The 25,324-nt window shown below is 58.0% G+C and overlaps 4 protein-coding genes across 5 annotated transcripts in view; all 4 read right to left on the reverse strand.

Annotated features, from left to right (window-relative positions):
• Positions 1–6,572, reverse strand: part of ENOX2 (ecto-NOX disulfide-thiol exchanger 2) — a 33,542-nt gene extending 26,970 nt beyond the window's left edge. The window contains exon 1 of the mRNA XM_054169451.1: positions 6,471–6,572. The gene's annotated coding sequence lies outside the window, so the exon portion shown is untranslated. The remainder of the gene's footprint in view (positions 1–6,470) is intronic.
• A 4,084-nt stretch (positions 6,573–10,656) lies between these two features.
• On the reverse strand, positions 10,657–11,640 carry GPR119 (G protein-coupled receptor 119). The gene has a single exon (XM_009908258.2). The coding sequence runs from the start codon at positions 11,638–11,640 to the stop codon at positions 10,657–10,659; it is 984 nt and encodes a 327-aa protein (XP_009906560.1).
• A 1,694-nt stretch (positions 11,641–13,334) lies between these two features.
• Positions 13,335–22,029, reverse strand: SLC25A14 (solute carrier family 25 member 14). Of its 2 annotated transcripts, XM_054169657.1 has the most exons (9): positions 21,923–22,029; positions 21,687–21,834; positions 21,156–21,250; positions 19,138–19,223; positions 18,286–18,381; positions 16,548–16,672; positions 15,361–15,496; positions 14,641–14,721; positions 13,335–13,456 (listed from the first exon to the last, which is right to left on the reverse strand). In XM_054169657.1, exons 1-9 carry the CDS (start codon positions 21,984–21,986, stop codon positions 13,415–13,417), a joined length of 873 nt encoding a protein of 290 aa, XP_054025632.1. In that variant the 5' UTR covers positions 21,987–22,029; the 3' UTR covers positions 13,335–13,414. The 2 variants fall into 2 exon arrangements, 1 of the variants encoding a protein (XP_054025632.1); XR_008462706.1 differs by lacking the exons at positions 13,335–13,456; positions 14,641–14,721 and adding an exon at positions 15,819–16,021 and having other exon boundaries at positions 15,388–15,496.
• A 494-nt stretch (positions 22,030–22,523) lies between these two features.
• On the reverse strand, positions 22,524–25,145 carry RBMX2 (RNA binding motif protein X-linked 2; the record flags this gene model as incomplete). The annotated part of the gene is made up of 5 exons (XM_054169577.1): positions 22,524–23,391; positions 24,385–24,565; positions 24,680–24,809; positions 24,884–24,935; positions 25,019–25,145. Coding segments are annotated over 5 exons (894 nt in total), but the record flags the coding sequence as incomplete, so codon positions are not given.
• Positions 25,146–25,324: the final 179 nt, after the last annotated feature.

The following is a 25,324-nucleotide window of genomic DNA, read 5'->3' on the forward strand; positions in this document are numbered from 1 at the left end:
CTCACACCCCAGGCAGAAATTAATGCAGCTCCTGGGAAGTGGATGAAGTTCTGCTAGGATCAGCATGTCCAAGTCACTCACAGGAGCTCCAACTCTAACCTGATGTGCACAGGAAGGAGCAGAAACAGCCCTACAAAGCCTGGAGTCACAGCATGGTTTGGGTTGGAAGAGACCTTTCAGACAATAACCCCTGCACTGCCAGGGCACCACCAAACCATGGCCCTCAGCACCACATCCCCATGGCACTGAAACCCCTCCAGGGATGGGGACTCCACCACTGCCCTGAGCAGCCTGGGGCAGGTCCTGACAACCCTCAAGGGCAATAAATTTTTCCTCATATCCAATCTGCTCCCTTAGGGCAACTTGAAGCAGTTTCCTCTTGTCCCATCACTTGCTCCTTGGCAGAAGAGACCAACCCCCACCTGGCTTCAGCCTTTCAGGGACTTGTAGAGTGCCAAAAGGTCAGACTCAGACTCCTTTTCTTCAGGCTGGACAACCCCAGATCCCTGCTCAGTTCTGTGCTGTCACTCTATACAGCTGCAGCCTTCACAGCACACATTCAGAGACAGGAAAGTTCTCAATGTTCCAGGCATAAATCAAGAGAAGTCTCTCCCCTCACCAGGTCCTGTGCCAGACCCCAGGCAGGGCTTCACTTTCCAACCGAGCCCTTTGCCTTCATGACCAGTGAAAGGAGATGAGAAACAGCCAGCAAGGTGAACCAAAAAGCTGCTTTACACATGACCCCTGTCACCCACAGCTGAACACTTCCACCACACACACAGAGCTCTGTGGGCTCACTGAGGCTCTCACAGCTGTGCAGCGAAACAGCACCCAAAGCGCTGCCAGCTCCAGACTTGTACCCCAAGCCCCCAACCTGGGCTCACCAGTGCTCAACCAGAGGAGCTCTGGCCACCAGCCCAGCACTGCTTCAGAGGCAGGAAGCAGCTCGCTCAGAGCTAACCATGTTCCCACAGCAGCCTTGCTGCCCCTCAGACCCTCCAGTGGATTTCCTGATGTCCACTCAGCAAAGGGACAGCAGACAGACAAAGCCTTCCAGCCCAAACCATTCTATAGTGGGGAGACACTGGAACAGGTTGCCCAGGGAGGTCGTGGATGCCCCCTCCCTGGAAGTGTTCAAGGCCAGGTTGGATGAGGCCTTGAGCAACCTGGGCTCCTGGGAGGTGCCCCTGCCCATGGCAGGGGGTTTGGAACTAGATGATCTTGAAGGTCCCTTCCAAGCTAAACCACTCTGTGATTCTCTGAAACCTCTGCCCCCTAACTCAGCCACCCACCCCCCCAGTGCCAGCTGCTCAGACACCTCCACGCTCCCACAAGCGGTTTCAGACACTTCAGAAGCCCTTGCAGGTTGTGCCCACTGATCAGGGCTGTGTCCCAGGCAGCACCAAGAGGGAGCTCAGCAATGGGCTGACACAGCTCTGCTATAAATATGGATTTACCTTGGCCAGCACGGGCATGGAGCAAGCCCGGCTCAGCCTGGGGAGGGGGCCCTGCTCAGAAACCCCCTGCAGCCCAGGACCCAGCCTGCCCTCAGATCACACACTGCTTGCTTCAAGCTCTAAAGAAAGGCACTTCAGAAGAAAGCAAAGCACAGAGCAATGGATGAAAAGCAGAGAAACCAGGAGAGAAGGGAAAGGAGAGAAGATGTGCAGGCTTTGCAGCGGTGTTCTGACACCGACCACTCGCTCCCCCAGACTAAACCCCAGGTTCCAAAGCTGCTGTTGGCTCCTGCACTCTTTTTTGCTACTGCACTCCCAGCTTGGGTGTCAATGGTTAGAGCTCTGCAACCACCAGTTTGACCCAGAAGTTGGCCAGGCTCAGAGGTGGGACCCTCCATCCCCTCTGCCTGCCAGCAAGCACTGACTGAGACCCGGTGGGAGAAGAGCACAGCAAGCACAGCCTTTACCTGTGTACTGCACGAGGAACATGGCAAGGAGCTGATCAGAAGCCAGGATCCCAGCCAGCTCTGCTGCTGCTCCTCACAGGCCAGAGCCCAGGGTTGAGCTCTGAAGCTCAGCACAGCTCTGCACCAGCCTCCAAGCTCCAGCTCCAACCCCAAAAGCTGGGTCTTAATAACGGTGAAAGTGGCAGCGCGCTGCCCCGTGGGCATCAGAGCACAGGTTGGGGCTGGAGCTGGCAGAGAGCAGCTCCATGTGTCACCATCAGTCTGCAGTGAGTGACACGGATGGGCAGCCTCTGGGGCACGGGGATGGAGGTGGAGGAGCAGGTGGGGGAGCAATCAGCAGTGATTCTCTCTCAATCTGGAAAGGATTCCACCCAGTAGCCCTGGCAGGAGGTGGAACAAGCCCTGTTTGCATGCCTGGGATTAGCTGCCTTCGCACAGATTAGCTCGGGGTGATCCTTCATGGCAGCGGACACAGCACCTCCCCAGGCTGGCAGCCTGTGCTCAGGAGAAATGATAACAAACCCTAAACGCTCCAGACAAGCTGGTTGTGCCAGCAGGGCTCTGTGAGAAGAGAGGGAGAGACACAAAGAGTCCTTTTCTTCTCTGACCCTGCCAGAATGAAAGCATCAGGGACAGCAGAGGGCTCTGCGCAGCGCGGCTGCTTTCCGCAGCACATCCCCAGCAGCACCAACAGAGGCTGCAGCAACAGCAGCACTGCGGCCAGCAGGACCAGGCCAGGGCTTGTTTCCCTGGGCTGGGCACTGCTGAGGCCACATCTCCAATCCTGGGGCCAGCTTTGGGCCCCTCGTTCCAAGGAGGGCATCAAAGGGCTGGAGCGGGTCCAGAGAAAAGCAACAAAGCTGGGGAAGGGTCACAGAATCAGTCAGGGTTGGAAGGGACCACAAGGATCATCCAGTTCCAACCCCCCTGCCATGGGCAGGGACACCCCACACTAGATCAGGCTGGCCAGAGCCTCATCCAGCCTGGGCTTAAACACCTCCAGGGATGGGGCCTCAACCACCTCCCTGGACAACCCATTCCAGGGCTTCACCACTCTCATGGGGAAGAACTTCCTCCCCACCTCCAGCTTCATTCCATTCCCCCTAGTCCTATCACTGCCTGAGATCCTGAGAAGTCCCTCCCCAGCCTTCTTGTAGCCCCCTTCAGATCCTGGAAGGCCACAATAAGGTCACCTGGGAGCCTTCTCTTCTCCAGACTGAACAGCCCCAACTCCTTCAGTCTGTCCTCACAGGAGAGGTGCTCCAGCCCTCTGATCATCCTCATGGCCCTTCTCTGGACACCTTCCAGCACCTCCAGATCCCTCTTGTAATTGGGGCTCCAGAACTGGAGGCAGTACTCCAGGTGGAGTCTCAGCAGAGCTGAGCAGTGGCGGAGAATCACCTCTCTTGCCCTGCTGGCCACACTTCTCTTGCTGCAGCCCAGGCTCTGGTTGGCTTTCCAGGCTGCAAGTGCAGACTGAGAGCTCCTGGTGAGCTTCTCATCCACCAGCACCCCCAAGTCTCTCTCCTCAGGGCCGGTGAGGAGCAGCTGAGGGAACTGGGCTGGTTTAGCCTGCAGAAAAAGAGACTGAGGGGAGAGCTTCTGGCTCTCTACAGCTCCCTGAAAAGAGGTTGGAGCCAGGTGGGGGTTGGTCTCTTCTGCCATAGAACAAGTGATAGGACAGGAGGAAATGGCCTCCAGGTGCCCCTAGGGGGAGGTTTAGGTTGGACATGAGAAGGAATTTCTTGTCTGAAGGGGTTCTCAAAGACTGGCACAGGCTCCTCAGTGAGGTGGTGGAATCCCCATGCCTGGAGGGGTTTGAAAACCCCAGAGATCTGATGCTGAGGGACGTGGGTTAGCCCCAGCCTGGCAGCACTGGAGAATGGTTGGACTGGATGATCCCACAGGTCTTCTGGAACAGAAATGATCCTGTGCATCTCTGAAGTGCTGAGCAGCCTGGGCTTTGTCCAGCAGACCTGCATTTGCTCCTTCCCACACCAGCCTCTCACTGGAAGGTGCCTGCTTGGGGTTTCTGCTGGTCAGGGTTTTGTCTGAGGGATCTCATTAGAAAGCCCCCTGCTCGAAGCTGTTGAAAGCGCTGCCCAAGCTCAGGTTTCCCAGCTGAAGGTCATGCTTTTGGTGTGGGTGACTTGAGCTGGTGGAAAGGCTGAGCTTCGAGCTCTGAGCAACTGCAAAGATAAGGTGTTGCTAGAGAGGCATCCTGGGCACCTTCCAAAGATGGTGTGAGATTGCTCCCCTAATCCCCAACTTTTCTGCTGACATTCTCCCAGTGCCAACATCTTGGCCGCTTGGATCCCCACAAGCCCATGGGACCGGATGGGATCCATCCTAGAGTGCTGAGGGAGCTGGCAGATGAGCTGGCCAAGCCTCTCTCCATCATTTTTCAGCAGTCCTGGCTCACTGGAGAGGTCCCAGAAGACTGGAAACTGGCCAGTGTGGTGCCCATCCACAAGAAGGACCGGTTGGAGGAGCCAGGGAATTCCAGGCCTGTCAGCCTGACCTCAGTGCCAGGCAGGATTATGGAACAGGGCATCCTGAGTGCAGTCACACAGCACTCACAGGATGGCCAAGGGCTCAGGCCCAGCCAGCATGGTTTCAGGAAGGGCAGGTCCTGCCTGACCAACCTGATCTCCTTTGATGCTCACTCTGGCTCATCTCCAGATGCTGTCAACCAGCAACCCCAGGTCCTTTTCTGCTGGGCAGCTTCAAGCCACTCGATCCCATGCCTGGAGCCTTCATGGGGTCGTTGTGACCCAAAGGAGACTAAGGAGTCACCTCTCCAAGGACTGACACATTCATGTGTGACTGAAGAACAGCAGCAGTTCCACACACATTCCTTGCTGCTCCTCACACATGACCCAAATAATCAGACCAGTACAAAACACGTCAAGAACCTCAAGTAGGATGCATCAGGACCCAAATAAACATGCACAGAGGTATCTGTGTGGAGTGGGGCTGTGGGTGAGCTCCAGCCCACTGGCAGCTGAGCTTACTGGTACAAGCGTGACCAAGCCCACCAGTGCCTCCCACACACAGTCTGGCTGCCACAGGATGGATCCAGCACACACCGAGCTACAGGGCTGAGCCCACCCAGGGTTCAGGAGAGAACCCACCCAGTCACACACAGCTGCTGCCACCTTTAGCAAGGAATCATGGCGTTGTTTTGGTTGGAGAAAGACCTTTAAGACCATAAATCCCAATCCTTAACCCAGCACAGCCAAAAGCATTGATTAGGAGCAGCAAAAGCAGAACAAACACAACTATAACCACACCATTTGCTGAAGCAAAGTAGCTGCCTTAAAAACTGATTCCTAGAAATCCACCTGAGAGGTAGAACATAGAAGGAATGTCGTCACCGGTGCTCAGCTGGATCTGCAGGCTTCACCAGCTCCTCTGAGCACAAGCCAAGGAGAGTGGGAGCCTTCAAAGCTATTTTTGTTCCTTCCTGATTAACTAGCAGCAGGTTTAGGTCGGACATGAGGAACAGTTTCTTCCCCCTGAGGGTTTTCAGGGCCTGTCTCAGGCCGCCCAGGCCAGTGCTGGAGTCCCCATCCCTGGAGGAGTTCCAAAGCTGTGGAGATGTGGTGCTGAGGGAGGTGGCTTATGGGTTGGACTTGATGATCTGAAAACGCTTCCAACCTAACCAATTCCATGATCTGAACCCCAGTTCTGTCTTTGCTGTGCAAACAGAGCCAACCTGGCTGAGAACCCCAAGCAACACTTGCAGACCCACCGCTCTTGGAGCACTGGAACTGCTCTGTGTAACCAGCAGCCAGGCTCAAATCATCTCTTTCAGCTCTACTTACCCGTCCCTCCCTCTTGTGACACTTTAATCATCACTGAACCCAAAGGGCTGCATGGAAACTTCTCACACAGGGTAAAATATTCAGGGCAGCTTCCCCACTACCCACCGACCCCCGAGGCACTGGAGATGCCACCAGCAGGTCCCCGGATGCTCCGAGCATTCCCATCGGGTTGTTGTTATATACGCTATGGAGTCATGCTGTCGGTGAAGAGCAGCGAAGGCCATACAGCTCGACATCCAGAGACGTCTCCCGGGAAGGAACAGCCGGGTCAGCCCGGCGAGCCGTGCGCCCGGCCGGCGAGAGACCGGAGAACCCCCCGGGCGGAGCAGGCTGGCGAGGAAGAGCCACGGAAGCACTGGCCCAAAACGCTGCCATCGCCCCGCTCCCCGAGCGGCCAACCCCAAGCCGTGGGCACAGCAGGTCGGGCCGCAACCTCCGCTCAGCCGCTCCCGAGGGCACGCTCCCGGGGCCGGGCCGGGCCCGGCCGAGCCGCCCAGACACAATGAGGCTCCCGGCACGGCCCCGCTCTCACTCACCACCTACGCCCAGCTACGCCCGGCCCCGCTCCCCTCGGCCCCGCACTCACCGCCCGGCCTGAGCCCGCTCTCCTAACCCAGCCCGGCTAAACCCTGCTCTCCGTTCCCCCAGCTCACCGCCCAACCCTAGACCGGTACGGCCCCGTTCCCCCGGCCCCGGCCCCGCTCCGGCCCCGCACTCACCGCCCAGCCTGGGCTCGGCCGGCCCCGCCCCGCGCTGTTCGGGCTCGCTCAGCCAGCCCCTGCCGCACGGCCTGGCCCCAGCCGCGGGGCTCGGGCTCGGGCTCGGGCTCGCGCCGCCGCCGCCCTCCGCTGACATCCGCCCAGCGGCGCCCCGGCGCTCCCTGCGCGGCCGTTGATTGGCTGCGGCCCGGCGGCGGGGCGGGGCGCTGCGCGCACGGCGTGCCGGGACGGCGGCAGCCTCCGCGGCCGTTGATTGGCTGCGGTCCCACAGGCGGCACGCCGGGGCAGGGGCAGCCGCCGCGGCCCTGAGGCTCTGCCGGACCGGCGGCGCCTCTTGGCCTTCGAGTCCGGGCCCGTCACCTGCGTCCCGGTGGAGAACCCGGGGCTAGTCCTGCCGCTGCTCCCCCGCCTTTCTCGGGGTCTGCCAGTGTCGTTCCCCATCCCCGGCGCCACGCCCGCCCTGCTCGGTCCTGCAGGCCCAGCGCTCCCGGGCTAAACCTCTGCCTCTCCTGAGCAGCCACAGCCACCTGCCCTTGCCCTCACCCAAGGCACAGCTCTGCCAAGCCTGGCGGGCGATGCTGGTCTGGCCCGCAGTAGAGTGGGCTGGGTAGGGGCCATGGCGCTGCGGCTCCCCGGATGTGATGTGGGAAGGATGGAGTTAACTTTTGGGCTGAAATAACGAACTGTTCTGAAACCAGCATAAGGAGGTTGGAAGATGCCTGAGACTAAAGGACTGAATGACCTTGGAGGTTAAAATAAGCAGAAACAAGACACAAGAATTCAGAGAGCATCAAGACAGCAACATTCAGTCAGCTTTGGAGCAAATGCTTCCTCTGGGTGCTTGACGTAAACCAGAGGCAGATTTGGACACAAACCAGAGGTGTCCCCTCCAGAAACTGGGTGGGGGTGTGAATAGCCAGCTTCCCTCAGCTCACAGGGAAAAAAGAACAGGCCATTAGCAAAGAGTTTATTAGCTGAAGGACAGCAAGCAGAGGAAATGCTCTTCAGCCTTTCCCTCTTCTTCCCTCAGGGCAGGATTTATCTGTCCCTGCTTGCCCCATAGCCTCAGGTGTGTCCACCCTCATCCAGCCACACTCCTGTAGCCTCTGCAGTGCTCCTAGCAGGTGCACAGGGCTCAGAACACAGAGTCACTGGGTGGTGGAGCAGGGGGACAGATGCTCCCCAGGACAGGTGATGAAAACACAAGGTCACAAGAAGAACAACTGCTGGTCCAGGCTGTCCCACTAGGATCTGGAGGCATCTTCCAGGAACGGAGCTCCAAGTATTCCAGCCTGTGATCACCCCCTCCACAAGATCATGGAATTGTTTTGGTTGGAAAAGACCTTTAAGCTCCTCAAGTCCTGCTGTTCACCCAGCACTGCCAGTGCACCACCAAACCATGTTCCTCAGCACCCCATCTCCATGGCTTTGAAACCCCTCCAGAGATGAGGGCTCCAGCACTACCCTGGGCAGCTTGGGCCAGGCCTTGACAACTCTATGGGGGCAGAAATTTTTCCTCATGTCTAACCTCAACCTCCCCTGGGGCAACTGTCCCTTGTTCCTTGGGAGAAAAGACCAACCCCTACCTGGATCCAACCTCCTCTTATGGAGTTGTAGAGAGCCAGAAGGTCTCCCCTACCCAAGGCTTGAAGAGAGTGGTTAGCAAAGCAATGCTGGTGCTTAGCAAGGGATTCTCCACGGTGGGACCATCATCTGTGTCCTGCTGCACCATGTCCTCCATCCACACAAGAGCTTGGAGAAGTGTCTGAACTCCCCTCCAAGCCATCACCACCCTTGTGGGCAGCAGAACCATGGTGGAGGCAGCATGAGGCCCATGTGCCAGGCGTCTCTGGAGCTCAGCTTCAAGAGCAGGCAGCAAACAGCTTGCAGACAGATGGTTTGTGGATCTCCAACACCCAATCAGACTGGATCCACCTGCTAGATCCACCCACCAGGCACCAGCCCACCCACACAGCCCTCTGTGGAGGCTTCTCTTGGGCTCACTTCATGTTGTGCAGCCAGCAGCAGCAACTGCCCTGCAATAGCTGCTCTGAGGCCTTTCCTCAGCTGAGGTGAACCCCTCAGAGGACCTTGTGTGCGAAAGGCTCTTTGATTTTTGCCTCTTGCTGGATATGGTCTTGAGCCTTCATGTCTGCTGGTGGGACAAGAAGAGAGGTGGAACCAAGGGCTGCTTCTGTGCATGACACCTTCATTTCAGATTAGAATCACAGAATAGTTTGGGTTGGAAAAGCCCTCTAAGATCATTGAGTCCAACCATCAACCCAACACCACCATGGCCATTAAACCCTGTCCCAAAGTGCCATGGCCACATCCCCTCCAGGGATGGGGACTCCACCACCTGCCTGGGCAGCCTGTTCCAGTGCCTGACCACTCTTGCAGGAAAGGAACTGTTCCTAATCTCCAACCTAACTCTCCCCTGGCACAGTTTCAGACCATTTCCTCTCCTTCTATCACCCAATACTAGGGAGAAAGGTAAGAAACATTTTTCAAGAGAAACCTCTTATCTGATAAATCTCTTTTGAGGGAAACCTCTCTGCTAGAAACCTCATTTAAGGGATCTTTTCTTGCTCTCTGGATTAAATGGACCCAGGTTTATAGGAAGCAGTTAAACATCACCATGGCCGCAGTGCTTTAGAGTGAGGGTGCTGAGACACTGGAACAGGTAGCCCAAGGATGCTGTAGATGCCCCCTCCCTGGAGGTCTTCAAGGCCAGGTTCCATGAGGCCTTGAGCAACCTACCCTAGTGGGAGGTGTCCCTGCCCATGACGCAGATTTGGAACTAGATGATCTTTAAGGTCTCTTCCAATCCAAACCAAGGACCTTGGCAGACCCAGATCTGGTTGGTCCCAGCAGCCCTGCTGCCTGGGGCTCTCTAGGGCAGCCATGCCCCCCTCTGCTCAGACTGTTATTCATTAACTGATTTTACAGCCCAGGCCAAACAGCAACAGCTCAGCCCCTGCTGCCCTGCACCATGCTGTCATGCCAGCTCCAAGGCAGAGCCAGCTGCTGCCAAGGAGCAGCTGCTGCCCCGGTGCCACAGCTGAAAGCCCAGAGCTATACCTTGGGTGGGCACAGGGCTGACCTTGTCACCTCTCTGGATGTAAGTTTGGAGGTGGCCCAGTCTAGGGCTGCAGGATTGCAAGGTTGATTTAGGAAGGGGAATAGTCCCTGATGGATTTAGGACACGCACACAGCTCCCCCCAGCCTCTGCCACCCAGGCCAATGGCCATCATTGTACCAGCACTGTCCCAGGTGCTCAGGGCTTGTCCCCAGAGGGCTGTGCACAGAGGAAGGACTGGTAGTTCCTAGATGTGGGCAGGAGAAGCCGGGTGGCACATTTCAGACTGTGGAGTAAGGACTGAGGGCTTGGTCCCAGAAGACATCAGGCTGCTTCTGCTGAAGTTCTCCAGGTGAATCTCCCCTGGGGCTGGCTGGTTGGACATAGGCTGTGCCCTGGGCAGGCTGGAACTGGGGCATGCTGATGTCTACAAATTAGCATCCCTACCAGTCCCACTCATTCTGTGACCTCCTCCACAGCTGGTGGGCCCAGAGATCACAGCACAGTCACAGAATCAATCCCCTCCTGTTAGGGGTTGGAAGGGTCCTCTGGAAATCAGAGCCCAACCCCACTGCCCCCAGGTTCACCTAGAGAAGGTAACACAAGAATGCATCCAGGTGGGTTTGGAATGTCTCCAGAGGAGATTCCACCACCTCTCTGGGCAGCCCATTCCAGTGCTCCCTCACCCTTAAATTAGTTTCTCCCTGTGTTTACACTTCCCTGTGTTAGAACTTATGTTCCAGTTGTGTGTGCATCCTCTCACTGGGCACCACTGAAACAAGGCTGGTCCCATCCTCCTGACACCCACCCTTGAAGTATTGATCAGCATTGATGAGATCCCCTTTCAGTCTGCTTTTCCAGCCTAAAAAGCCCCAATTCTCTCAGTCTTTCCATCTAAGAAAGGTCTTCCAGTCCCCTCAGTATCTTTGCAGCACCCTCTACAGCCAAGTCCCTGTCCCTGAACCAGGGAGCCCAGACCTGGACCCACGACTCCAGATGTGGCCTCAGCACTTTGAGCCCGTTACCCTTTGTCCTGTCTCTGGGCACCACTGCAAAAAGCCTGCAGGAGATGAGCTGGAGAGCTGGTGCCATCTGCTCCTTACCGAGTCAGCCCTGGAGCTGCAGGCAGGACACGGTGGGCAGAGCCTTGGCGCCTCTGTCCGGGCAGCGGCGGCCATTGCCCAGGCGGAGGAAGATTCTCCTCTTCACCCCAGCAACCCACTGGGAGAGCTGCAGCCTGACATCTTTCTGCCTGTAGGAGTAGAGCAGGGGGTTGAGGAGGGAGTTGAAGAGCCCGGGCAGCCAGAGGTAGTTCTCTACGACGCCGTGCGTGTAGCAGCTGGAGCAGGCGGTCTGCAGGATGCTGACGATGAAGAAGGGCAGCCAGGAGAGGGTGAAGCAGGTGATGAGCAGGGCCACGGTGCGCATGGCCTTCACCTCGCCGGCGGGTCGCGGCGGCGGGCAGCCCCCCGCCAGCCCGGCCTGCTGCACCTCCAGGATCTGCTGCACGTGCGCCGAGGCCACCTTCAGCATGTCGCAGTAGAGGTAGGCGAAGACGAAGAGCGCCGGGAGGAAGCCGACGCAGAAGACGGTGAGCATGTAGGCGGGATGGAAGACCCCGAAGAAGAAGCACTTCGCGTGGGCAGAGACCTTCTGGAAGCGCGGGTTGAGGGCAGGGAGGAAGCCGACGAGGACGGCGACCAGCCAGACCCCCAGCAGGCGCAGGCCCACGCGCGTGCCCGTCACCAGCTGCAGGTAGTGGAAGGGCTTCCTGATGGCCAGGTGCCTGTCACTCGCCACCAGGACCAGGGAGAGGACGGAGGCGGCCGAAGAGGAGGTGACGAAAGCCATTCTCAGGACGCAGAAGACCTGGGGCCGGTTCACGGTCTGGGAGAACTCGTCTATCACCAGCCCCACCACCGTGAAGCCCACGGTGGCGTCGGCGACGGCGAGGTTCAGGACGAAGTAGAGCCCCTTGGAGCTGCTCTTCTGGATGAGGCGGAGGAGAGCCACGGCCACCACCGCGTTGGCAGCGATGACGAGCGGGGCCAGCACAGCCAGGATGATTCCCAGGGCTGATTCGGTGCTCATGGCTCTTCTACCCATCCACACCACCTCCCCAGCCCAGTTCTAGGGCATCCCTCACCCGGGGCGTCTCAGCAGGCAGAGCTCACCAGCCCCTGGGTGTCAGGGTGGCAGCCGTGGTGTCTCCAAGCTGTGGAGAGGAGCTGTGCCCAGCCTGCAGCTGCTGAAGTCACCAGAGCTCTCTCAGCGCCCGCTGTGCCCACGGAGGGCCCTCCCTCCAGCCACGTTTCCAGACAACCCTGGAGCGGGGGTTGAGCAGCGAGTACCTGGGCAGGAAGCTGCCACCGTGGCACACAGCGGGTGGGGGACATCCCCCAGCCAAGCACCAGGCACCTGAGCAGAACCACTGCCCTGCTCTGACGTGGGAACAAGCCAAGAGAGCCCCCACCTGGGCACTGTGATCCTGGGCAACCTTCTGTGGGTGACCCTGCTGGAGCAGAGGGGTTGGATCAGATGCTTCCAAGGGCCTGTGGTGATAGGGCCGTGGGGCAATGGTATCAAACCTGAGCAGGAGAGATGTGGGTTGGACATTAGGAGGAAGCTCTTCACTATGAGGGTGGTGAGACACTGCAACAGGGAGGTTGTGGATGCCCCTTCCCTGAAGCTGCTCAAGGTCAGGTGGGATGAAGCCTTGAACAACCTGCTCGAGTGGGAGGTGTCCCTGCCCATGGTGGGGGCCTTGGAACTAGGTGGTCTTCCAACCCAAACCATTCTGGGATTCTGTGATCTTTGGTATGTGACTGGGACTGCCCTGTCCCTTTAAACAGCTCCAAGCCACTGTTCCTGCCCCCTGAGCTGGAAAAATCCCAGCTGGCAGCCAGGAAATGGGGCAGAGTGAAGCTGTTCTGTCAAACAGTAACCTGGGGAGAGGCTGAGAGCAGGGCCTGGGCACGACATGGCACACAGCAGGCATGGAGTGACAGGACAAAGGGTGATGGCCTCAAACTGGAAGGAGCTGGATTTACATGAGGCATCAGGAAGAAATTCTTCCCCATGAGGGTGGTGAGGCACTTGAACAGGTTGCCCAGAGAAGCTGTGGAGGCCCCAAGCCTGGGAGTGTTCAAAGCCAGGTTGGATGGGGCCTTGAGCAATTTGGTCTCATCAGAGGTGTCCCTGCCCACAGCAGAGGGGTTGGAACCAGATGATCTTTAATCACAGAATCATGGAATTGTTATGGTTGGAAAAGACCTCTAAGATCATCGAGTCAAAGCATGGACATAACACCACCATGGCCATTAAGCCAGGTCCCTTCCAACCCAGACCAGACCAGGCTGTGATTCTCTTCAGGAGCAGAGCAGCCACCTGCTCTGTGAGAGCCCTGCTGTAAATCCTCACCACCAGGGTCCCCAGCCAGCCCAGTCAATAAATAATTTAATGAGGTTACAGTTCTGGAGGAAACACAACAGCACCTGCCCAGCCCCCAGCCTCTCCCCACAGGCACGGCACCAACCCCGGCCCCGAGCCAACCCCCAAACCTCAGCTGCACCTAAAGGCCACCACAACCCACAGATCTTCACAGAAGACATCACTTTGGGCCCAGACACTTGTACCCCATGAACACTGCGTGACCAACCCCGCAGCTGATGGCACCACCCAGCTACCCTCCAGCCAGGCCGTGCTCCGGGGACCGTGCGTTTGGGGGGAGGAGGAGGAGAGCCCAGACCCACATCTACCCAGACATCAAACCATGGGGGGGGGGGGGGTGAAATGAAGAGGGAGGCTGCAGCAGAACTTGCTGCTGCAGGTCTGGAGGAGGACTCTGGTGGGATGAAGGCAGCTGTCAGAACGGGAGGCGCTTCAGCTGCTCGTATGTGATAAAAAACTGCAGGGAATGTCAAGGAATTGGGCAAAACACTGCAGAAGCTGCTCTGGGCCTCCAGAGGGGACCAGGCCAGGCCTGCCGAGGTGGACATCAGCACAGGGATGCCCCTCTGGCCTGCATGGGGAGATGAGAGCTGTGGGGCAACACCTACCAGGAACAGACCTCAAAGCAAACGGGCCCAGCTTGCCCAGACCACTGAGCATGGGAGGTGGCTCTGACCCCAGACTGGGACTTGATGAAAATGAGTCATGTCCCAGACTTCAGAGGGCAAGGAGAACCCTGCACCCCAGCAGTGTGGGTGGATGGAGGGGATCCTGCCCTCTGCTGTGCTGAGACCCAAACTGCAGTGCTGGGGCCAGCTCTGGAGCCCTCAGCACAGACATGGAGCTGTTGGAGGAGGGCCAGAGGAGACCACAGCTGGAAGCCCTCTGCTGTGAGGCCAGGCTGAGAGAGGTGGGATTGTTCAGCCTGGAGAAGGCTCCAGGGAGACCTTCTGGTGGCCTTTCAGGACTTCAGGAGGTCAATCAGAAAGCTGGGACAGGACAAGGGGTGATGGCTTGAACTCGAAGAGGGAGATTCAGACTGGAGAGAAGGGAGAAATGTTTGACACTGAGGGTGGTGAGAGCCTGGCCCAGGTTGCCCCAAGAGGTGGGAGATGCCCCAGGTCAGGTTATTGGAGCAGCCTGCTCTAGCTGCAGCTGTCTCTGCTGACTGCAGGGCAGTTGGGCTGAATGAGCTTTGAAGGTGCCCTCCTACCCAAACCAGTCTGTGGGTCTATTATTTGGTCCAGCAACACAGCAGCACTGGCTCTGCAGAGCAAATCAGCACCATCTTGGAGCAGCAGCAGGTTCTCCTGACATCTCTGATGTGCAGCACCTCCACAAACTCAGACCAAAGAAGTCTCAAGCCAAGCACTCACTCCCCAGCAACTCCCCCAAGATGTGTGCTGAAGTCCCTGCCGGAGCTGTTGGAAGCAGCAGCCACAGGCAGCGCCACCTTCTGTCACTGGAACCAGCAGTAGCCATGCCCAGCTCGTGCCTGTCTAGGCAGGACAGGCAGTGTGCTCCAGGCTGTGCAGCCTGAAGTGGACAGGACAAAGAGGTGTCCCACCAGGGTGTCTGCTCTGTGCCTCCCCTCCCAGCTGGGTCCTCTCCTGCCCACCCCATGCCCACACTGAAGGATACGATGATGTTCCAGGGACCAAGCCTCAGCCAGTTGGGCCAGAAACCTTTGTAGAGTGCAAAGAAGCCCTCACTCTTCCATGTCTGGGAGGAGAGAAGAGACAAAGCAGTTCTGAGACACAGGAATTCCACACTGCCCATCTCCTCACTACCAGGTGTGCTGTCATGGACCCTTAGAGCTGCTGCAGGAAGCAGATGGGCTCCTGGAGATTTCCTGGAGGCATCTCTCACAGTAGGTGAACCTAACCAAACTGCAGCACCAGCAAAGCTTTGGCCCAGAAGGTTGGGAGAAGGATGCTCAAAAGCTGATGATGACCTCAAGAGTGGCTCTAGGTCCTTCTCTGTTGTGTGGAACGCTCACTGGCCAGCACGTCCTGCTGGCTGCGGAACCTACAGACCAGTGCTGATCCCACCAGCTAAAGACACAACCCTGGCTACCTCATTCTTACACTGAGGCTGGTGAGAGCCTGGCCCAGGTTGCCCAGAGAGGTGGGAGATGCCCCATGCCTGGCACCACCGCAGGTCAGGTTGGTTGGGGCTCTGAGCAACCTGCTATAGCTGCAGACGTCCCTGCTGGCTGCAGGGGGCTTGGACTGGATGACCTTGAAAGATCCCTTCAACACAAACCATTCTATGGTTCTAACTGCTCATCCCAGTGGTGTGTGGTGCTGGATCCTGGCCACCCCCAAGCAGAGGGCTCTGCCCACCCGTGCCAGCCCCCACCTTCACGAGCCCGTCCAGCGTGCCCCGGTAGAGCTCCGTGCTGCCCACGATGGCTCGCTGGTTCATCATCCGCGTCCGCACCACGTCCACCGGGTTGGAGGCGATGGCCCCAGCCAGCCCACAGGTGAAACTGGACCTGCAGACAGCAAGAGAGGAGAGGAGCAGCTCTGAAGACACCATCCCAGCTCTGAAGGCACCATCCCAGCTCAGACAGGCCTCGGTGTAGCCACGAGAGAACATCTTTCCCTGCCATTTAGCTACAAACGTCAGCTGCTCCTCCTTGCTCCCACCCAGAAACCAGGCAGAGGGAGGAACCAGCCAGCTCAGGACCCTCATAGCCAGGAGAAAGGACACCTCAGCTCTGCCTAACCCAGTCCATCATGAAGCCAGCACTGGGTCTCTGCCAGGGCAGCCCGTGATCCAGCAAGTCCTCTGGGTGCTGTAGAGGTGACACAGACCTGAAGGCAGCTTCTTGGAAGCACAACATCCTTCTCCCCAGAGCAAACATCTCCTCAGGGTGGGGAAGGAGGAAGATCAAGGGCAGCAGAAGGGAGCATGCAGCTGCAAGCCTCCTCCCTCCACGCATGGTCTAGAGCTCGTCACCTTCAGCCCACCGCAGGCAAACCCCAGAGAAGAGCTGCAGCACCTCCAGCTAAAGTGTCTGCCAGGAAAACAGGAACATGTGGGTGAAAGAAGACTCTGGGAGGTCCCTAACTCACCTCCTGCTCAGAGCAATACCCATCAAGACACTCAAGGTCCTGTGAACCTCCCAAAGCTCTCAGAGCAATGCCCACAAGCTGATGGTGTCTCCAGAAGGGGGCCTGGGACTGGAGCAGCATTTTCAAGCAACTGCTGCAGCAGCCACACACCTGAACGCCTGCCTTGTGCACAAGAGGGCCAGACATGGAGCAGCAGCACCTCAGGTCACCAGCCAGCTGAAGTCAAGCTGGTATTTCATGTCACCAGAGCACTTCTGCCAGGCTCCTTCCCCAGGGAGGTCCCTCTGGGTACATGTGGTCAATTCTGAGCTGCCCCAGCCAATGCAGCAGGTCCCTCAGAAGTACCAAGCCTGTTCTCTGCAGATCCAGAGCTCCGTGAACAGATCCCAGCCTAAATCCCACCTTGCTCCTCTGCTTCACAGCCCCCTGCCAAGCCTGGAGAGCATGGCAGCTGCAGCCAGTACTCACACAAAGTGGGCAAAGATGGTGTCACCCATCAGGCCTGACAGAATTAAGTGCTTCTTGGTGATGTCGTAGACTGGCAGCTCCACCCCCACCACGATGGCAGCTCTCTGAGCTGTTGGCACAACACCCTGCAGAGCACAAAGAGCAGTCACACAGACACAGGATTGTTGGCTTGGAAGGGCCCTCTGGAGATCACTGAGTCCAACCTCCCTCCTAAAGCAGGGTCACCTTGAGCAGGAATGCAGCCAGATCCACTTTGAAGCTCTCCAGAGAAAGAGACTCCACAACCTCTCTGGGCAGCCTGCTCCAGGCTTCCAGCACCCTCACACCAAAGAAGTTTTTCCTCATGTTGAGATGGAACTTCCTGAGTTCCAATTTGTGTCCACTGACCCTTGCCCTGGTCACAGGACACCATTGAAAAGAGACAGCACCTTCTTCTTTCCCCCCACCCTTCAGCTATTTATAAACATCACTAACATCTCCTCTCAGTCTTCTCCAGGCTAAACAAGCCCAGGTCTCTCAGCCTTTCCTCATCAGACAGATGTTCCACTCCTTTCCTCATCCTCACAGCCCTCCACTGAACTCTCTCCAGCAGTTCCCTGTCCCTCTTGAACTGGGGAGCCCAGGACTGGACCCAGTACTCCAGCTGTGGCCGCACCAGGCCAGAGGAGAGGGGGAGAAGAACCTCTCTTGATCTGCTGGCCACATTCTTCTTAATGCAGCCCAGGATGCCATTGACCTTCTTGGCCTCAAGGGCACACTGCTGGCTCATGGATTACTTAAACTTATTGTCCACCAGGAATCCAAGGTCCTTCTTTCCAGCAGGTCAGTCCCTGATCTGTACTGGTGCATGGTGCTCTTCCTTCCCAGGTGCAGGACTCTGTGCTTATTCTTGCTGAACCTCCTGAGGCTGTCCTCTCCCCCAGCTCTCCATTCTGTCCAGGTCTGGCTGATACAGCCCAATGGTGTATCAGCCAATCCTCCCAGTTTAGTATCCCACTCACCACCACCAGCACCCTACAGAGCACAAAGTGCAGGCCCCACTAATGTCTGTGCTGAAAAGCAGCACCAGGAAGCAGCTCCAAGCTGAAGAGCCACTGCTGAAACCCAACCAGCAAGGCTTCGGCACTGGTAATGGTCAGCAGCTTCCCCCAAAGCCACCACTCTGTCCTACTCTGTGTGCTCAGAGAGCAAGTTTCAAGAGGAGTAAGACTGGGCAGGGGGACACACAGAATGAATTTGTTCCTCTGGAACTTCAGAAAGTTACTGGATGACACTGGTGTCCCTTGGGGTCATGGGAACAACTCCCCCTCCCCATGAGGAGCTCAGCTGCTCGATGATAGGTTGGACTTGATGATCTCAGAGGTCTCTTCCAACCTGGTTACCTCTATTCTATTCTAAACTCAGGAGCAGATGAATTGTCTCACCTCCAACTGACTCCAAGACACACCAGGCTGAGCATCCCCCTTGAGGCAGGACCCTCTGATCCAGCCCCAAACACTGGGGGACACTCAGAGAACACTTCTGTACCTGATACACACCAGCCCTTGAAGCAAGAACCCTGCCTGGCTCAGCACAGCCCCAAACTCCACCACAGCCCTTCTCCTGCTGGTCTGGCTACCAGAACCTTGCTTCCACCCTTGGTTCAAGGCTCTCCAAGAGCTGCACCCATGTGTAGAGAATGAGTTGGGGCAGCTCTGAGTTCTCCTGCTGGTGGGAGGTTCCAGCAGCTGGTGCTCACCCTCCAAAGGCCTCGGGTTCCTTCTTGCTGGTAGATGTCGATGAAGCTGCCAATCATCCCACCCTGGAACAGGCTGCCCTGGGCCTGCATTCGGATCTGGAAGAAACAGGACAGTCAGGGGAGGGGGATGGCATCAGCAGCATGGCATCAGTGCCCAAAGGTGGCAGCCCAGTGGACCTCCTGGTAGGAAGAACATCAGAGCAACTTGGAGCAGACATCACTGCCCACCTGCCCTCTCCCTGCAAAGGGTGACAGCCAGTGAGGAGCAGGGACAGTGACAGGGTGGAAGCACAGTGCAATGCTCAGGCAGGACCAAGAAGTGACAGGCAAGGCCTTCCCACTCCAAAAAGGTTGCTCCAGGCAAGGAGAAGCATGGGAAAGTTCTCCCTCTGCTCAGGGAAGAGCTACCCTGAGCTCAGTGACCCTGCACCAGGGAACAGAGGGGACCAAGCAGTCTCCAGCAGGCTCTAGTTGCTCCATGGGACAGGCAGGACTTTGTGGCAGGGTCAAAGCCCAAGAGTGACCAGAGCTGAGAAAGTCTGAGGAGTAGCTGGCTTCCACCACCCTACTCAGTTAGGATAAGAGAGCCTCCACCCCTTGCCAGAGAAGGTTTCATGCTCTTTAAGAGCTCCATCAAGTCCATGAATTGACTCTTCACCAGCATTTCACAACTCACTCCTGGCCATCATGAAGATTGTGGCTTTGTTTTCCCCTCCCACTGATGTTTTCTCCTCCTGGACTGATGTTTTCTCCCTCCCTGCAGCTAGGAGAGATGTGTCTCCAGTGGAAGGCAGCTTCTCCTGCATGTCAAACCATAGCCAGGAGCTGTGTGTGGCCAGGAGCAGCTCTTACCTTCAGCACATCTGTTGGGTTGGCAATAGCTGAGGAGATCACCCCTGAAACCACTCCGCAGATCACATTGATGAGCAACGTTTCATCTGCAATCAAGAGGAGAAAGTCAGCTCCTGAAGAGGAGCTGCAGAGACCCCACTGAACAAGCAGGAAGCTCTGAGAAGAGCAGAAAGCTCGGGTCACAAATCACAGGGTGCAGCTGCACGAGCAGGGCCTGGCCAGTGACCACCAGCTGACAGCAGGGATGTCCCCACCCCGGCTGGGGACAGAAAGCAGGAGCTGAAGCACTCAGAGCAGAGTGGGTCCGAGTGGTGGGTCAGGCTGGGCAGCCAAGGAGGAGTCTGTGTGATAGAAACATAGAACTGTTTTGGTTGGGAAACCCCTCTGAGATCATCAAGTCCAACCACTGACCCAACACCGCTGTTAGGCGACAGTCTGGAGCAGTTATCTGGCACTGCAGCATCCAAGGATGCAGCTCTCGTGAAGCCAAGGCAGAGAGGGACAACCCAGCGCCTCTCAAGGCCACCTGACACCCAAGGCACCTTGATCTGGAGCCCCAGGCACCTCGAGAAAACACAGAGTAGGCAACCCAGGCAGAGAGAGTTAGAGGCAGTTAGTTCTGGGGCACAATCCCAGACTTCCAGGCTCAGTATGAGGGTGAGGGCAAGGCAGAGCCCCTTGCTGGTACTGACCACAGCACTTCCCAGAGGAGACCTGGCCACTGGCTGCCCCAGGCCTGTGGGGAGACACACATTCAGAGTGCTGCTCACAGATGGAAAGGCTGCCACTCACAGCTGGAAACGCAAGGCTGCTACTCACAGCTGGAAACATTGCTACTCACAGCTGGAAAGGCAAGGCTGCTACTCACAGCTGGAAACATTGCTACTCACAGCTGGAAAGGCAAGGCTGCTACTCACAGCTGGAAACATTGCTACTCACAGCTGGAAAGGAAATGCTGTTACAGCTGGAGATGCTGCTGCTCACAGCTGGAAGTGAAAGAGCGCTACAGCTAGAAGCACTCTGCTCAGCTGGAAACAACAAACTGGCACTCACAGCTGAAAAATGCAGCTGCCTGCAGCTGGAAAAGCCCCTCCTACCACAGGCACACAGGTCAAGAGCACACAGAGTCCCATCTCTGTGGCTGGAGGTACAGCTGGAGAGCAGAACAGAAAGCCCACCCAGATGTGCTGCAGTCAGGCACAAGGACTCCAAGACTCCAGCAGCAGCACAGGAGAGACTCACTGCTGCAGCTCTTCATCTGTGCCCCACATCTGATGGACAGATGGGATGTGGTCCCAGCATCCCAGCATGGTGTGGGTGGGAAGGGACCTCTGGAGATCATCCAGTCCAATGCCCTGCTCAAGCAGGGTCACCCAAAGAATCACAATGGCCAGCTGGGTTTGGAAGCTCTGCAGAGAAGGAGACTCCACAGCCTCTCCGGGCAGCCTGCTCCAGGGCTCCAGCAGCCTCACACCACAAGAATTTTCTCATCCTCTGAAGGAACCCCCTGGGTTCCAGTTTGAGCCCATTGCCCCTTGTCCTGTCAGTGAGCACCACTGAGAAGACTAGGATAGGATAGGATAAGGATAGGATAAGGATAGGATAAGGATAGGATAGAATAAGGATAGGATAAGGATAGACCAGGTCGGAAGAGCCTGACCCTATCCTCTTGCCCCCAACCAGTTAGCTATTGATCAGCAGTGATGCCAGGTGATGACTCCCCTGAGACTAAGCAGAAGGAAGGGATGAGCCAGGGCCACCAGCACCTTTTTTTGTCTCTGACTTTGTAAACCAGAGCTGGCTGGCGGGGCAGAGTGCTGGAGACTGTGCACCAAGCCCAGCGAGAGCCACATTTGTCCCGACCCACCCCTGCTGCTGCTACGTCAACAGAACCCCAGCGTGGAGTCAAAACCAATCTCAGTTTCTGTGGGAACCCAAGGCTGGGAGGGAGAAGAGAGGAAGGAGCCACACCAGAGGGCACAGGGAACAGGAGAGGTGCCACCTTGACCACCACTGACCTTCCAGGCGGTCCACGAACAGCCGCTTCAGGCTCTGGTAGATGCCAATCTTTATGGTGCCATACGAGGCCTGGCGCAGCAAGGCTGGAGCAATCCTTAGAGGGAGCAGAAGACAGCTCTGAGCACCACCAGAAGGGTGGCACTGCCCCTCAGGGACATCAGTGCCAGGCCCCCACCAGACCCTCGACTCTGAGGGGCACAGTTTGGGCCAGGCGTAGCCCTGCCGTGGCTCACACACTCCTGAGGAGCACAGCTCTGCTAGGGGCCAACCGCAGGAGCCTGCGGAGCGCCCTGGAGCGTCCCCACACAGCCCTTGACAGATTGACATCGGGCTGGAAGGGGCCCCCCAGAGGTCGCCTTGCCCAGCCCCCCGCAGTCAGCAGGGACATCTCCAACCAGCGCAGGCTGATCAGGTGTGAGCGTCTGTCACACAGACTCGCAGAGCCATGGAGTCGTCTGGCTCGGAAGAGGCCTTCGAGCTCGTGGAACCCGAGCCCGAAGCCCGCGCCGCCGGGGCCGCCCGGTGCTTACCCCGAGTAGAGGGCTCGGCCGCCCTCCTCCCGGCAGATGCGGAAAAGAGCGTGGAACATGCCGCGGTACCGGACCTCACGGAACCGAGCATCGGCGCTCTGGCCCTGCACCTGCAGCCGCGTCTTGGTGAGGTCCACGGGGAAGGTGCCTGCGCGGAGAGCCGCCGTTAGCACCCCCCGGGACCGGCCCTCCCGACGAGCCCCCCGCCAGCACCCCCCCAGCCAGCGGCGCCTCACCGAACTCGGCCACGATGGAGGCGAGCCCGCCATAGACGAAGGGTTTCCAGTTGAGCGCGGACATGGCATGGCGGGGCCGGACACACCCGCGGCGCCGCCACCGGAACCGGAACCGCCGCGGCGGCGCTCGGCGGCGCTCGGCGCCCCCTGCCGGCCGCTCCGGCTCCTCTCATCGGGAGCTCCCCCGCCGCCGTCACCCCCGGGGATAACAGAAGGATGGAGCCATGCGAAGGCCGGGGCCCCCGGGCTCAGCTATCACCACACCAACCCCACCACCCTCCCGTGGCCGCTGTCAGGGCCCCGTTCCTGCTGCTGGGGGGACACAACCCCCACGGTTTCCTCTGCTCCTACTGCTGGGCAGCTAGCAGAAACCAGAGCAGAGGTTACTGCCCTGTACCACCCCGTTCCAATTAACTCACCCCTCCCTTTCACCATGCCCCCCCCCGTTTCCGTGCTGACAACTACTCGTTTGGGGTCAAATCAGCCCCAAAAGAGTGTAAGAACCACATATACCTCTGGTTACCGGGAGAGAAAGGCTACTCCCGGGGCCAGGTAGCATTTATTGAACAAAACCAGAATACAAGACTGGACCCAAGTCAGCACCACAGCTCTGGGGGCTCCCCCGGATGCCAGGTGCTGCTGGGTGGGTGCTCAGCACCCAAAGATGGAGGACGAGAGGCCACCTCCTGACCTCTCCCTGGAAAGCAGTGTGGGGACAGCCCAACCAGGACAGACAAAAGCAAGTGATTTAGGAGAGAATATCCTGCTGCTCCCAGAGACCAGCTCCAGGGAGGCAACAAACCTGCTGTACCAAGCTGGTGGCACAGGCAACAAGATCAGCCCCAGGATGGCGGAGAATCCACATGGAAGGTGGTGGAAGTGAACAGTCCATCTGTGGTGGCCCAAAGAGAGGCTCTGAGCAGGTTTTGGGGCAGGTTTGGGGCCTCTCTTATCATGGAGAGGAACTGAGAAAGTATTTGGGCAGGCTCAGGGCCTCTCCCTCAGCATGGAGAAGGTCAAAGCAGGCCTTTAGTCAGGGTTAGGGCTTCCCCCAGCCCCTGGAGCTCAGCAGCGGCTGGAGCCTCGGGCAGAGCCCCGCTCCCTGTGCCTGTGCTCCCCACGCTCCCGGGATCTGCCCCCCTCAGGACACTCTTCTCGCCTGCTCCTCTTGCTAGCCTCCCTCTCCTCCCTTGAACTACTTTGCCCTCTCTGGTCCTGGCTGCTCTTTTCCCCTCCTCTCCTCTCTGAGGGTCTCTGGTGCTTCCGCTCGTCCTCTTCTCGCTGGGTCCTGCTCGAGGGCTTCCCGTCAGAGCCCCTCCAGGGCTGCTGGCTCCCACTGGTGTAGCGCTCATAGGCTGGGTCCTCCTTCTCCTTCTTGATCTTGACCCTGGGCTGTGTCTCCTCATCAGCAGCCACCCTCTTCCCAGGCTGCGAGCTCGGCTTGTGCCGCTCCTGTCTGCTCTTCTCCTCTGGAACACAAGGGTCAACTTCAGCATGGACAGACCTGTGAGCACCACCTCTGCTCCCCCAGCTTGCTGCCTTTCACAGAATAACTACAAGAGACCTTTCAGATCATGGAGTCCGATCACTAATTCAACACTGCCGGGTCACCAAACCACCACCCTCAGCATGACATCTCCATGGCTTTGAACCCCATCTCTAGGGACAGGGACTCCACCACTGCGCTGGGCAGCCTGGGCTAGGTCTGTACAACCCTTAAGGGCAAGAACTTGTTCCTCATGTCCAACCCAAACCTTCCCTGTGGCAAATGGAGACCATTTCCTCCTGTCACTTGTCCTTGAGAGGAGAGACCACCCCCCACCTGGCTCCAACCTCCTTTCAGGAGTTGTAGAGAGACAGAAGGTCTCCCCTCAGCCTCCTTTCCTCCAGGCTGAACAATCCCAGCTCCCTCAGCTGCTCCTCCCCAGCCCCATTCTCCAGACCCTTCAACAGCTTTGCTATCTTTCTTTGGACATGCAACTTGCAGCCATTCTCTCTCATCCTGGTCAGAAGGGATATTGAAAGGTCAACTAGTCCAACCCCTCTGCCCTTCTTTAGCTTCCCTTTCCAGGCACAGAATCCCATCTAGCTCTGCTAGCTTTGTCCTGTTCCACTCCATTACTTCACACAGGCCAAATTCCTCACCCCTGCAGCACTCCAGTCCTACAGCAGCAGCCAGACATTAGGATCAAGAGATGCTTTTCCCAATCCCTCCCAGCATTGCTCCACCTTCAGTGACCCTGGGCAGCTTCTTCCCAGGAAAAATGCTGTTATTGTCTGCAAGATCCAGCTCTCTGGAGCATGGGAGAAGACACTCACAGACAAGGGTTGGACACAGCAACCTGGGCACCCCATAGATGACAGCAGGCAGCCAGGACATCCAAACTGTGGCTCTCTCCTTGGTGTTCCTCTCACAAGGCTGAGGGCTCCATGCAGAAACCCCTGGCCAGAACATGCCTCACCTTTTTGCTTTTTCACAGGCACACTGTCATCTTCTGAGAGGGAATCAGATGATGAATGAGGTGGTGTTTTAACCCCACATCCCTTGGCGTGGAGGGCTTTGGTGATGTCATCTAAGTCATCAGAGTCTTTGGGGGGCCGGTAGTTTGCCACATGGTCGACTCGGATGGTCCTTCCTTTGATCTGGGGCAGAAGTTACACCATCAGGGAAGGCACCGAGCTGCAGCCCAAGCAGCCAGGCCTCCCCTTGGTGCCCAGGGAGGCAGCCAGGACCACGTTCCGAGCTGCCCTGCTCACCTTGATCCCGTTGAAGTTGTCGACAGCAAGGATGGTGCTCCTCTGGTCCTCATAGCACAGGAAGCAGAAGCCCTTGGACTTGCCGGTCTTCTTGTCCCGCACCAGGTTGATGTTAACGACCTCCCCGTACCTGCAACAGACGCTCAGCAGCCGGGGCAGCGGCGGCGGGGCAGGGCGGGGGGCGCGGGGGGCTGCAGCACTTACTGTGAGAAGACGCAGATGACATCCCCCTCCGTCAGCTCGTAGGGCAACCCGCCTGCGGAAACAGAGAGAGCAGGGAAGCGGGCCGGGGTACCGCACAGGGCCGGTGGGCACGGTCCCACCACCCCCGGCCCTTACCGACGAAGATCCAGGCGCTGTCTTTGTACTCGGCGTGCCAAGACACGGCCTCCTGCACGCCCAGCTCCGCCTCCCGCGCGTTCAGCTCGTTGATCAGCTTCACCTTCGTAAGGGGGCTGCGGGCAAGGGCACAGCGTCAGCGCCGGGAGCGGCCAAGCCGTGCCGGACCGAGCGAACCCCCCTCCCGTCCCGTCCCGCCGACTTACTTCATGACGGAGCCGGCCGGCACTACGCCTGCGCCCCGGCGCCGCGCATGCGCGATGAGCTCCGCCCCAGCCGAGCCTGGCCGAACGCAGTCGGAGTGAG

This window comes from Dryobates pubescens, chromosome 18 (assembly GCF_014839835.1).
Source record: "Dryobates pubescens isolate bDryPub1 chromosome 18, bDryPub1.pri, whole genome shotgun sequence".
NCBI lineage: Eukaryota > Metazoa > Chordata > Aves > Piciformes > Picidae > Dryobates > Dryobates pubescens.